Source organism: Athene noctua, chromosome 20 (assembly GCF_965140245.1).
Source record: "Athene noctua chromosome 20, bAthNoc1.hap1.1, whole genome shotgun sequence".
NCBI lineage: Eukaryota > Metazoa > Chordata > Aves > Strigiformes > Strigidae > Athene > Athene noctua.
The window spans coordinates 11,719,921-11,734,114 of record NC_134056.1 but is presented as its reverse complement, the minus strand read 5'-3'; the positions used below and the strand labels follow the sequence as shown (position 1 = coordinate 11,734,114).

The 14,194-nt window shown below is 52.0% G+C and overlaps 1 protein-coding gene across 2 annotated transcripts in view; it reads right to left on the bottom strand.

Moving 5' to 3' along the window:
• RGS3 (regulator of G protein signaling 3) overlaps positions 1-14,194 on the bottom strand; it is an 86,174-nt gene that overhangs the window by 69,228 nt on the left and 2,752 nt on the right. The window contains exons 2-5 of one of the 2 annotated variants that reach the window (XM_074923633.1): positions 14,039-14,188; positions 3,703-3,753; positions 1,418-1,476; positions 645-739 (exon numbers count right to left, since the gene is read on the bottom strand). In XM_074923633.1, the coding sequence (XP_074779734.1) occupies positions 645-739; positions 1,418-1,476; positions 3,703-3,753; positions 14,039-14,188 (355 nt within the window). Of the gene's footprint in view, positions 1-644; positions 740-1,417; positions 1,477-3,702; positions 3,754-12,565; positions 12,651-14,038; positions 14,189-14,194 lie in introns of those variants that run through there. The other variant, XM_074923634.1, reaches the window with a different exon arrangement.

Sequence of the window (14,194 nt, the reverse complement as noted above, 5' to 3'; positions counted from 1 at the left end):
CTCAGCTGGTTTAAGGGGAAAAATAATCTTGCAGAAAGACACATCCAACAACAAAGGGTAAATGCAAGGAACAAGCCACAGTCCATGCTCTGAAACAACCATCCTGTGCCAGATTAAATGCTGCATGGGGACAGACATCTGACACATACTGGTTAGCTAGCAGTGACCAGGTCTACTGAAACACAACGAGCCATACAACTCTTTTCCCATGGAGATACATGCTGTAGCTATAAGGAAATCCTTTTACCTTCCTCATTCATACCGATGCCCATACTATTGCAGGTGTAAGGTCTAGGAAATGGAGTGTGTTTGCCCAACTCCTGACCAGCAAGAAAGTCCAACCGTGCAGGAGTGTCGCTGCCATGCTGTGTGCTAACAGCTTTGTGAGCCTCTGCAGAGCTCTGCCCAAAAGTTCAAGACATTTCAGCTATAAAACCAACAGTATAATGCCTGTCACTCCTCATCTCAGCAGCAGACCTGCTCATGCATGATGCATGCTTATTATAGACCATAATGCAAAAGCAAACACGGGGTCCTGGCTTCGAGAGGGTACCCCAGGACAGCAGCCACATGGGTCCCCCGTGCTCAGTGTGAACACAGTGCTGGCAGATGGGTCAGAGCTACCTCTGTGCTGTCATACTCACAAAAGAAACTGCTCGTGGAAAACAGGATTTTTGCTGTCTGGCACAGTCTTCGTCTTTTGCCTGCATTTCCAGTCAGCATCTGGCACAATCGACATCTTCACAGAGGAAAACAAGCAGCATGTTAGCACTCTCAAAGCAAGCACTGGCACACAGCTGTAGCTCTGCCATCACAGTGGCAGGAGACCCGCACAGCCACTTTTATGGATGGCTAAACCTCAAATACCCAGCTGAGCCTGTGCTAACAGGTGGTTTAGATCACTTTACACTATGTGTGTCAAGTAATTGTGTTACAAAACTCCTCAGGGCAGGGGAGGGAAGTAAAAGAGCAGAAAAATCAAGGACTGATATATACAAATGTTGTTGGCTGGTGTCTTGACATGCAGCCCCCTGGTAGGAGTGATGCTGCCTGCACTGTGCACACCATGGTGGGAGCAGCCTGCCAAGGTGACCTCCAGGAGAGCCCAGAGCCACACTGTGCTGGCCAAACACTTATCCCCATCAGTCCTTGGGCACCCAGTGGGATGCTCCTGCAATGAATGGCTGACATGGACCTTAGCGGGGTCCTGTTCTCTGCTTTTCTAGCTCCATGCAGAGGGGTCCGTGAGCCCTCCAGCACTGGGCGAGAGACCAGCCACCTCCCTGCATGCTGTGGATGGCAGGGAATGTGCTGTGGATGTGGAAGGGACAGGCAACCCAGAGGATGCTTGGAGGACCCAACCACAAAATCCCAAGAAAGCATGAAGCTCCCCAAGCAAAGCCCCAGGAGAACCCACCTTCACGTAGGAGTCACAAGTCCGGTACTCCTTTCCCATCAGACCTTTTGCTTCCATGACTGGAAAGGAAACAAAACGGTGATGCTCCAGCGAGGAAGGCATCCTGCTACACTGCAGCACTCTGCTCCATGGGTTGCTCTCTCCTTGTGGGGCCAAACCCTCCTCCTGCCCCAACAAGATCCTGTGCACACCTCCCCAGCAGACTGCTCTCACCGGGCACCCACAAACAGGTGATGGAGTTTATCATGTTTGCTATAAATACAAGCGTCTGTGGGTGAGGTTGGTGGCAGATGCAGTTCAGCATCCGGATGGCAAATTGCATTTCATTTGCCTGACTTCACACAACTCTGGGCTCCCTGCCCCGAAGCCAAACGCACCATCAAGTTAAATATCAACGGCCACATCCCGATGGCAGCCCCACCAGCAGGGACTCAGCACTGCACTGCTGCCAACAGCTGGGAACCCTGCGCTCCCCAGCCATGTGCCTGGAGGCAATAGATGTGCAGCAGAGTCTGGATAACTCAGGACGGGCTGCCTGAATGAGGATAAGCTCCCTCCTAACAAGCCCAGCAAGGCAACAGTGACTTTGCCTTTATCAGACAGATATGTGCTCCTAATAAACATGGTCTGCCCAACAGACACCCCAGTGCACAAGGGGAAAGGGGTTCTGCAAGACCCTTTAGTGCTTCACAAAGCAGTCTGTGAGGTTCCTCCAGAACAGGCTGCACCAAGAGCTTTCTCCTCCAGCCAGACCTGCTTTGGGTTTAAAGATGTTGGGGTGGAGAATGAAAAAGTAAAACAGATCATCCCACGTCACCCAGCCTCCTCCTGCCCACACCAAGCACCATGACCACTCAGTATGTGCAGCAGGATGTCGAGTTCCAGACCTTGAGTTTCCTTTGTCACTTTGTCAGACCATTTCCCTCTTTCCAGACCCTCCTTTGAAGACAGCATCAGAACGAAACAGTGACTCGCACCCAGCTCACGCTGGGGCTGCTCTTTGGACAGATTTGGGGTAAAGCTTGTGCCGGACCCTCAGAACCACATACAGCTTGGAGGAAGAAAAAGAAAAGTAAAACTCCACATTTTATTGCTGTTGTTTCTTTAAAAAGTTTGCCTGCAGCTGGAAAAGGGAGCAAGCTGTCATGGCTGCTGAGCAAAGAAGGACGGGGCTGTGTGGGGCTTGGCTGGTGCCCACAGCCTCACCAGGCCCAGGCCATCCTCTGCCCCCAGATGATATAGATATATAGATATATAATGATACATATTTCATTATAACCAGGCAGGATGGGACTGGGCTGTGAGGTGGGATGTTGCACAGAGAGTCTTTCATATCCCTCCTGCCCTGCTGTGCAGGTCTCTGGGATGGGGGTGCTTTCCCCACAAAGGGTAGCCACCCCCGAGAGCACTGCGAGTTCCAGGGCCCTGTTTTTCTTTCACCCTACAGAGCACAAACCAAGGGCAGCAAGGAGCCTGATGTGTTCACAGGGAGGGAATTCTTGCTCTGACCATTTCAAACTTTTTCGTTAACCATTTACTTATCATGAAGCCCTGATGAGCCTCTGGTAGAAAGCTCTGTGCCAGGAATCCAGGACACACACATCCTTCACTGCAGGAGCAATCCTAAGGGACCACCCGAAGTGTCTTCAGACAGGTTTTTCTAAAGAAAATAGCTAGTTTTCACACTCTCATTGGCCTTTCTAATGAACACCATTAAAGCTGAAGTGCCACAATTCCCTGGGACCTGCCTCATGGCTGCCATGGAGAGTTTCCCAGACCATGCAGTGGTGGCCAAGCCTGAGTGCCCAAAGAAAAGCATCTTGTGTTCCCAGTGGGACATGCCATGGCTTAAGAGGCAGCAACCCCAGCCTGGGCCAGGTGAAATACTTTTGCTGAAGAAATGGTGCTGGTGTTAAAAAAATGCAGCATTCAGAGGTAATGGAACTATTTGGAAAACCTGGCAAATCTGGCAAACAGTTTTGGCCAATGTAAAAGACATTTTGGAGCAGACAAAGAACTTCAAGTTTTCTTTTTCAAATTATATTTGCCTTTTTTCTCTTCACATGGAGTTAAAGAAAAAAATGTATACAAGTGGACACAAAACACACCATGGTCACCCAGAAATTTCAGTTTGGCCTCTAAATCTAAGAGCCCTGAATCATACCACTCTACCACTGAGTTGTTCCCAATGGCTGCCACAAAGCTCCAAAGAGTTTGAAGAAAAGGCTTAGAAGTGCTGTCCCCATCAAGGGCCACCTCACCATACGCCCCAAGATGATACTCACTGTGCAGCACTAGGATCTGGCCCCGCACCTCGATGGACAGCTTCAGCTGGCCTGGAGGAGAGGAGAGAAGAGAAGAGAGTGAAGGATGCAGGACTCACTCACTGCCGACAGCACTCAGCAGCCCGGGGACCCCACAGCTCTGAGGCTTGCAAGGGCCAGACCCATGCTGCTTCCCCACCCCTGGGCATGGGGGCATTGCTCAGGGAGCCAAGGGGAAAGAGGTGGAAGGAAACATCTTCTGCTGCCAAGAAAGTCACAGAATCACAGAATCGTTTAGGTTTGAAAAGACCTTTAAGATCATCAAGTACAACTGTAAACCCCACACTGCCAAGGCAACCGCTAAGCCACATCCCTAAGTGCCACATCTACACGTCTTTAAATACCTCCAGGGATAGTGACTCAATCACTTTCCTGGGCAGCCTGTTCCAATGCTTGACAACCCTTACAGTGAAAAAATTTTTCCTAATATCCAATCTAAACCTCCCCTGGTGCAACTTGAAGCCATTTCCTCTTGTCCTTCCTACTTGGGAGAAGAGATTGACCCCCACCTTGCCACAACCTCCTTTCAGGCAGTTATAGAGAGCAATAAGGTCTTCCGTGAGCCTCCTTTTCTCCAGGCTAAGGCTTGTTCTCCAAACCCTTCACCAGCTTTGTTGCTCTTCTTTGGATATGCTCTGGCACCTCAATGTCTTCCTTGGAATGAAGGGCCCAGACCTGAGCACAGTAATTGAGGTGTGGCCTCACCTGTGCGGGGTACAGGGGCACGATCACTTCCCCACACTATTGCTGCTACAAGCCAGGATGCCATTGGCCTTCTTGGCCACCTGGGCACACTGCTGGCTCATGTTCAGCTGGCTGTCGACCAACACCCCCAGGTCCTTTTCTGCCAGGCAGCTTTCCAGGCACTCTGCCCCAAGCCTGTAGTGTCTTATGGGCTTGGTGTGACGCAAGTGCAGGACCCAATACTTAGCCTTGTTGAACCTCATACCTTGTCACAGAAGGAGATCACGTTAGTCAAGCAGGACCTGCCTTTCATAAACCCATAAACTGGGCCTGACCACCGGGTTGCCCTGTCCGTGCCACATGATGGCACTCAAGATGATCTGCTCCATAACCTTCCCCAGCACTGAAGTCAGACTGACAGGCCTGTAGTTCCCTGGATCCTCCCTCCTGCCCTTCTTGTAGATGGGCATCACATTTACTAACCCCCAGTCACCTGGGTCCTCCCCAGTTAGCCAGAACTGTTGATAAATGATGGAAAGCAGCTTAGTGAGCACTTCTGCCAGCTCCCTCAGTACCCTTGGTTGGGTGGATCCCATCCAGCCCCATAGACTTTGGCGTGTCTAGGTGGTGTGGCAGGTCACTAACCATTTCCCCTGGGATGATGGGTGCTTCATCTTGCTCTCCATACCTGTCTTCCATCTCAGGGAGCTGGGTACCCAGGGAAGAAGTGGTCCTACTATTAAAGACTGATGCAAATAAGGTATTAAGCACCTCAGCCTTTTCCTCATTCTCTGTCACTATGTTTCCCCCACATCCAATAAAGGATGGACATTCTCCTTAGCCTTCCTTTTGTTCTGAATATATTTATAGAAATACTTTTTAATTGTATTTTATGGCAGTAGCCAGATTAAGTTCTACCTGGGCTTTGGCCCTTCTAATTTTCTCCCTGCATAACCTCACAACATCCCTGTAGTCCTCCTGAGCAGATGACCTTATTCCAAAGGTCATAAACTGTTCTTTTCCTGAGTTCTAGTCGAAGCTCTCTGTTCAGCCAAACTTCTTCCTCACTGGCTCATCTTTTGGCACATGGGAACAGCCTGCTCCTGTGCCTTTAGGATTGTCTTCACGAAGAATGTCCAGCCTTCCTGGACTTCTCTGCCCTCCAGGACTCCCTCTCAAGGGACTCTGTCAACCAGGCTCCTAAACAGGCCAAAGTCTACCTCTGGAAGTTCAAGGTAGCAGTTCTACTGACCTCCATCCTTACTTCTCCAAGAATCAAAAATTCTATCATTTCATGATTGCTATGCCCAAGTCGGCCTCCAACCATCACATCACCCACAAGTCCTTCTCTGTTCGCAAACAATAGGTCCAGCAGGACACCTTCCCGAGTTGGCTCCCTCACCAGCTCTGTCAGGAAGGTCTCTTTCAGACACTACAGCAACCTCCTAGACTGTTTCTTCTCTGTTGTATTTTATTTCCACGAGGCATCTGGTAAGTTGAAGTCCCCCATGAAAACAAGGGCTAGCAATTTTGAGATTTCTCCCAGCTGCTTATAGAATATTTCGTTTGCCTCTTCATCCTGGCTGGGTGGTCTGTAACAGACTCCCACCACATTATCTGCCTTGTTGGCCTTCCCCCGATTCCTACCCATAAACATTCAACCTTACCGTCACCATCATTAAGCTCTAGAAAATCAAAACACTCCCTAACATACAGGGCTACCCACCACCTCTCCTTCCTTGCCTATCCCTTATGAAGAGTTTATAGCTATCCATTGCAGCACTCCGGTTGTGCAAGTCATCCCACCATGTTTCCATGATGGCAATTATTTCACAGTGTTCCTACTGCACAATGGCTTCCAGCTCCTCCTGTTGGCTGCCCATGCACACATGCCCCATGTCTTACAGCTTCAGATGCAAAAACATTCCAGGAAAACCTGAGTACTGTTTTCTTAGAACACAGCAAACTCTGATGACAGGAGGCAGGAGCCCAGGGCAGAGGGAAAGCTGAAGCACCAGTTACTGTGGGATGAATTAGCCCTTGTTTAAGAGGGATGCAGCATGCTCAAATCCTGCCCCCAGCCCAGATTCAACTTCCCCTTTGCCTCTCCCCTGAGCTTCTGTGTGGGCAAAGGGCTGTCACCCCTGCAGAAGGTGACAGCAGGCCAAGCAGCAGGCAGCCTGGACGAATGCCAAGGACAACTGGGGCCTTTGGAGGCAGGAACATGCCGGCACAGGGTCAGCCAAGACTGGTCCCACCAGGGGACCCTGGGCCATGGCACTACCCTGCTTTCATCCACCCGCTGCTGCAGGACCTTGCACCACGCACATCTCCTGCTTGCTTCCCCCACTGCATGTCTCATGTGTCTGGGGTGGTTTTGGGGGAAACAAGAAAGCCTTAAAAATGTCTTCACTGACTGTCACATCCAGCAACAGTTTGTTATCACCAGCACTATCAAGCAGAGAAGACGCAGCAACAAGGACTAATGCAGCACTGCTCCCAGCACAAACCCAGCCCCCAGGAACCGAAGCACGGCAAGAGCACCCACATTGCAGGCTCCTGCACTTCCTGGGAGTCCCAGACAGTATGGGCTGGTGAGCAGACAGGTAATCTCCTAAAACCAGGGGTCAATACTTGCTTTAATCTAGGATTAAACAAGAATGGTTTCAGTCATGTGTTTTGACACTGAACAATTGTCAGGTGGCCAACGAGGCCAGGAGCAGCCAAGCCCCAGGGAAGAGCAATGCTCCACCATCCTGCAATCCCTCTGCCACAGAGCCCAGGGGGGCTTGGACCAAGCAGGACCCCTGGTTCCCAGTGACACAGCACTGCTGGGGAAATGCCTGGCTCCCTGCACAACAGCACCCAGAGCTTTTGATTGAGGAGGTGGTGATAAGGGAGAGCCTTGAGGAGCTACATGAAAGTAATGTTACTTTGGATCAGGTTTGGATGGAGATCCCCCTTGCTCCCTGTGAGCTGAAAAACCAGGCCTGCGAGAAACACAGACTGAGAAAAACAGCCTGAGAGAGAGATAAAAGCTGAGGCCCTCCAAGTTAAGGAATGCCTCAAACACTTGCAAGATGAAACTATAGTCATGGGGTGGATAGTGTGGATGTTGAAGCTGATAAGACTGCCCCAACACCACAAGATTCAGCTGGAGGATGGAGCCCTGTGGAGACGGCTCTGCTCTGGTGCACCTGGCCAAATTTCAAGGGGCATCTGTCCGGTGAATGACCTTTGCTTCATTATCCATGAAATGCATATTAAAGTTAACACCTCTCAATACACTAACAAAGACTAATATAATTATGTTAATTACATCATCCCATGAAACACCTTACCCCTCGTCATACAGGGAATATGTAGGTATGTGAGTTGACCTAGGGGTCACCCACCAAGCCAGGAAGCAGGGCCTGTCTGCCTGGGGTGCCTGGCTCTTGGCTGCCAGGCCTGCCAAGCCTTGCAGGGGACCTGCTGTCCATCATCATCATGATCAGAGCAAGGAGCAGAGTCAGGAGATCAAAGGCAGGATGGCTCCAACAGTCATCAAGAGGCCAAAAGAGCAAATCTTAATGAGAGCACAGGGGCATCCACTTCTCCCTTCAGTGGGGCAGAGAATAACATAAAAGAGAAAGAGAGCTCAAAGTGCCAAGATTTGGTGCCTGAAGCAAATTATGGGATTTTACTTGAATCAGGAAATTGATCTGACTAGTTACAGGAGGACCCAGGACCTAACCCGCTCCACAGGCAGCCCTTCAGGAGAATTCTCCCCATGTAGATTGGCACAGCACAGCACAGCAAGAGCTCACTGTGGGACCTGGCAGTCCCTCATGGGTGCTGCAGCACCCCCCAGTACAAGACAGCAGCCCAGCAAGCAATGCTTCTATCCATCAGTGCCTTTTAAGTTACCTAAGGTGAGAGAGAGGAGAGGTGGGAGGGATGAAGCCAGGGAAGTGTCAGACCAGGGCTCCACAGGGAGCAGACCAGAGTAACTCAGCTCAGCCGGAATATCCTCCTGGAGAACTGCTCTCAGTGTGGACTATGTGGGCAGGTCCAACCTCTGTGCTCATGAGGAGTTCGTCTACTTGGGGCAGGATCAGCTGAAACCTGAGTACAAAGGCCGGGGGCGCTCAGGCAGGCCTCTAAATCCAGAAACCCCTCTGCAGAGGTGCAAGAACAAGATGGGAGGATTATTTCTAAAGAAAGAATGAAGGAAGGAGCATCCCAAACATGTCTTTGGCTGGTGGCAGTCAAAGTCACCACCTGCAAACACAGCATCCACAACTGCAGAATACACTGCTCGGAGCCCGCTCTGAAACAGAGACAAGAATAAAACTCATCTCCTTCACAGCTACAAATCCAACCTGCAGTTCCCACTGCTTTTCAAAATGCCTGTGCCAGATCCCTGAGCTCCCAGGTCTTCTCTGGATGTGATGTTCAGCACTGCCTGGACCTGTCTGCCAGCAACTGATTCCTGGCACTGAAAACCCAACTGGTCATAGACTGCATGCAGGAGGCCAGCGCCTGGGAGAGCCACACGTGTAGACCTCTGCTGAGCAAGGACACGGGTCCGGGGCAGCAGCTCGGCTCTGCCAGCTTACTTAGTTACGCACTCGCTTTCCCATGAGTTAGTGACTCTAAAAAAATCTATCCACAGTACTCAGACTGGCACAAAGACTCTGCCGACAGCATTTGTCAGGGTCAGGGGGAGCAGGCTGCCAGCCCCTGGCTCGCTGGCCCCACTCAGGCAAAGGTGTCTGCCCCACGGAACACCCCAAGAGGTTCCCTGGGAGCTGCTGCCTGCCAGCCTGGATAGGATGTGCAGATTTTAAGGGTGAAGCAGGGTCTGAAATCTGTGTAATCATTCTGGACCAACCCAGAACTAAATATTTCTCAATCCTCCTCAAGAATCAAAAGACTGAAAGCATCATTAGCCTAATGTTTCATTTAGTCCAAAGCAAAATATACCATTTTCACTTGTTTTCCAGCTTACAAAACACAACAACCAAAATTAACAGTAAATATGATTTACAAACTTCTGAACATCTTTCAAACTAAAACCCAACATTTCATTTTGCAAAAGACACACCCAAGGGCTTAGGCTTGCTGGGGTGGGGATATATTACAGGATTTTTTAACCTGAAGCAAGTCAAAAGGACTCAATATTCATTCGAAAACAGAAACTTTTCGAATCCCTCTCCAGCTCACAGGTGTCTGTGTGTGCATCTGCATGTTTGAGAGCACAAATCTGTGCACATGTGGAAACACATGGCTTTACGTGCACTTATACCTGTGCAAGTGAGAGCAAGGTGAGAAAGTAAAGACAAAAGCCAGGTGGGGTAAATCAGGACAGCTCTATTAAAGGTAATAGTGATTTACAACAGCGAGAATATTGTCCCCCAGTTTCATCATGCCACCCCAGCCTTTTGCACCAAGGCTTTAACCCTTCTGCTATCTCCAGATCTCTGAGCCTGTGGGAACCCACTTGCTGTTCCACTGTCAGTATGTCACAACTGTTACAACACGAAAGCAAACTGCGCCTGTCTAACCAAGCATGACGAGGAGTCAGCCCAGGAATGAATGGGCCCTGGGGAGGAGAAAGGAAGCTTTTGTGCTGGGTAATTCAGCGGGGGGAGGAAGCTCTACGCCCAGCCCTGGCCTGGGGACGGCTGGGGCTGCTCAGCTCCCAAGGCAGCACATGGGGCCAAGGCTTCTGCACAATGAGGGATGGGGTCAGACAGGACCGCAGCCTCCTGCATAATGTGAATTAGTGCTGCTCCTGGTGCAGGGACAGTGCCCATGGCCCCTGTGTCACAGGCTGCACCAGAGAGAGGAGAGCAGGGAGAAGAGGGGCAGTTTTGCCTTTCTCAGAAGTACTATAAATTGGCCCCTAGTAGAAAGTGTTTGGGAGTGTCAGTGGGAAAGGTCCTTTCTTTCCCATGAGGAACAGATGTCATTTCTCTCTTAATGCATCCCAAGCGTCTCCAAAGCACATGAAGGGACAAGTCGCAGACCCCAGCACACCCAGCCAGCCTGTCTGACCCCACAGGGGTCCCAGCCTGCTCATGCCGGGGAAGCATTCGTTGGCTCTGTAGCAATTCCAGCGCTTGTACAGGGCCACGATCAGAGAGGGAAGCTGCTGTTGGAAAGAGCCGATCCAGCCTGAGCTGGTAGAAGGGATTTGCTGTACCACCATCTGCACTTGGACAGACCGGCTCAGCGGCAGCATGAGCATTTTCTCAGGTGCACGGAGCAGTAACCTTCTCCAGACCTGGGTAGGCAGAAACACAACCCCTGTCAAGACAAGTTCTTGGGCTGCATTTCCACCTCACTCCAAGAGCAAAGGGTCAGAGAAACATTATCCCTTGGGTTTATCTTTTTTGATACATCCCTAGCATGAACTAAGGGAAACAGCTTCAGCAGAGAGGCCCCGACACAGCTTGTCCAGGTCACATATGTTCAATAAATGTTAATATGAATGGAAATAGGTGTAGAGAAAGGCCAGAGAGAGAGAAAAAAGCAGACAGCTCATCTCACAACAGGACCCACATGCAGCTCCTGGATGCACACCCCATCACAAAGAGCAGGGCTCAGCCAGGCTCGCAGGGCTGCTGCAGGGAGGGTGCCCAGGCCCCATCCATCTGGACCCCACAGGGCCAGGAGAGGCAGTTCAAGCTGATGAACAAAGCTGGCACAAGATGAGCAGGGCATGAACAAGCACAAGATGGTAATCAAACAGGTTCCCACCCATGAGAGAAGTTTGCCAGGCTAAGGGAGGGGATATGTGAATGTTGTCCTTTGGGAGCAGACCTAGCAGGCAGGAAAATCTGTTTCTTACTGATGATCTCTGACAAATGGAAAATTTGGGTTTCTGCTCTTTAAATGCTTTTCTGTTTTATTATAGGAAAAATGCAGGTTTTGCCCTGGCTGGCACAGCCAAGAGCCATCAGTGCACACACCAGTGGGTTTCCTACAGCAGAAAGCAGTGTCAGATAACTGCCTGGGCAGAAGGTCCTCATGCACAAGGCAGAGCACCCCGAGATCACCATCTGCAACCTCGGGCCCTGGCACCAGCCCTTCTGAAGACCCTCTCCTTCGTCACCCACATGGAAAGGGTAGTGCTGACCCCGTCCTGCCACTGCTCTCCTGCTCAGAGCCCACAGCGTCACATCTCGCCAGCCCATGAAGGGAACTGTGGCTTCAGAGATGATGCTTGGCCCAGGCTTGGTTACAGAGCCAAGAGGCACCGCAAAACTCACATTATTTGGCATGCATAAGTCCTACAGACAAAACCCAGGAGGTTTTCAGACAGTTCCAGACTGTCCTCAGCAGTTTGATGGTTACAAATCTAAGGGGGGAAGGAGCAGCATCCCTGACTGCCCAGGAAAGGGATGTCCTTCTCCACTCATGTAACGCTCTCTGCTTCCCTGCAGCCTCTTTAACAGCACACTGCATGACTGCCTGCCCTGATCACTAGAATGAGCAGAAGCTTTGAAAGAAAACTGCTGCTTAAAAAGTGGCAACCAGGAGAGGCACCCAGCTTCCCTCTGCATAAGACAAGCCATCACACACCACAAGCGATGGCCATGACATTTGCTGCCAAATTCCCCTGCTCGCAGGGCAGGTGGACAGGGTTCATAGCCATCGCTGGGCTGGCTCCAGCTCACAGATCCGAGCCACCACTGCCCATGGGCTTCTTCAGGTCCATGTGGCAAAACTGAGGCAGCCACAGAAAGACCCACAAGGAGCAAAGGAGGAAATTGGGGCTCTGCTGTAATGGGGGCCACAGCTCCAGCCAGCCCTACGCAGCATCCCAGCTTGTGCCCATCCAGGGGGCAAAAGGACCTGGGTATTGGGCATCCAGCTGACTGCTGCAGCACACCACAGCGGCCACAGCTTGGCTTCAGGGTGCTCCCCAGCCCTCCAGCTCAATGAAGCCACATATTATTCTGGCTCAGTGAGGCAGAAGCAGGCAGGCTGCCGCTCAGTGTTAATGCCTTCGGGAAGCAGCTCTCTAGCCCATTCCTACCGCACCGGGCTTTGGCTATGACCCTCTGCAGCTGCCGGTGGCCACCACGGCCACATCCCCTGGGCACGGCGTTCACCCCCTGCTCCCCGGAGCTGCAGGCTCAACGCTTACCGAATGTGGTGAGGCAGAAAGAAGCTCTCAGGGGGGCAGCCTGGTGGGTGCAGAGCAAGACTCTGTGGACACTGCCGGGCTCCATGGCAGGACACCTCTAATTAGGCAGTAATTGGAGCCCTCCCTGCCTAGTCCGGGAGAGCCAAGCAGCCGTTTAAGCAGGGAGTGACAGACAGCCGTGCAGCCGGGTTTCCATGGGACACGCGTCCAACCGTTGCATGTTTGAACGGCTCAGCTCCCATTGGCCCCGCAGATTTGAACAGGGACTGCACCTGCCTGAGTAAACAGGCCTGAGCGCTACGCCACAGCCACGTGCAGGGATGCAGGCAGCCCTCTGCCCTCACCTGCGGGCCCAAGACCCGCACCAGTCCCACGGCTGATGCACCAGGAATGAGCTTCTGGGAAAAAGGGAAAACCTTGCAACATTTCCTCTTCTCCACAGTGCACCAGGCTGTAAGTAATTCCCGTGACTGTGAGTGAATCCCCGTGACCGTGAGTGCCATCGGGTTTGCTGGCACGTACTCAGCTGCTCAGGGAACTGTCCCACCGGAGCAACAAGGGACAGCAGCATTCAGAGCACTGAGGGGAAATTATTGCAGGCAAGGAAAGGGTGCAGGAGAATTGGTCTGTGGAGGTGAGCTAAGAAAGGGAGGGATGGCAGGGCAGGGGTTACATGCTTGGCTCTCATGTAACAAGGAAAGAGGCGTGCAGCCCCCCAGGCTCATGGAGTCACTCTGCAAGACCCCAGAACAGCACCTTCCATCACCTGGGAGCTGGTGATGCACCCACCAGCTCCAGACGTTGTGCCAGTTTACCAGGAGACACCCAGAGCCGAGCACCATTTCTGCAGACTGTGGAGGAATGATGGAGACGGTGTCTTTGAAAAAAAAAAAAACTCCCCAAATGCTGGGCTGTCCCAGAACTCTCTGCTTCCCATCCACAAATCTGTGCAGCCCTGCTCCCCATGGCACAGGGCGCCATGGGGGACTGATCTCCAGCAGAGTGGACCTGCTCCCACACCACCCCATGCTGCAGGGAATGCCCCACTCAATGAGTTCTGTTCCTTGTGGCACTGCTGTGAGGCTACAGGATCCAAAACAACCTGGGGGCCTGTGGTGAACCTGGGTCAGCCCCGCAGGGTGAAAGTGGCTGACTGACATGTCCCTGCTGGCCTGGGCCCAGGCAGAGGTGGGCAATGGGGGAGCTCAGCCCTGACAAGTGAAGGTCGGGAGAGACAAGGGTGCAGCCCAGCACAGGCTCTGCACAGACCTCCATTTCCCAGCCTGCATCCAGCTGAAGTAATACTGAATATAGTGACCTCCCTGTGATGGAAAAGGACAAGATCTCCTGTAGAGTCCAGGGTGCTGGACACACACCCCTGCCACTCCTCGCCATGGTCACCCTTCCACATGGGCCTGACCAGGGCCGAGCCCCTGGCTGGCCCACAGCCCCTCTCACATGCCCATCACTTACCTTTCCCCTTCACTTGTGTATGGCTGATCTTCCTTCTGCTCCCCAATGGTCCCCTCTGCTTCCGCAGGGAGGATCGTACAGCCCCGCATCGCCCCTTCACCAGCACTGGCAGACACTCCAGATCCAGCAGCTGGGGACTCTGCCCTGTCCCTGCCG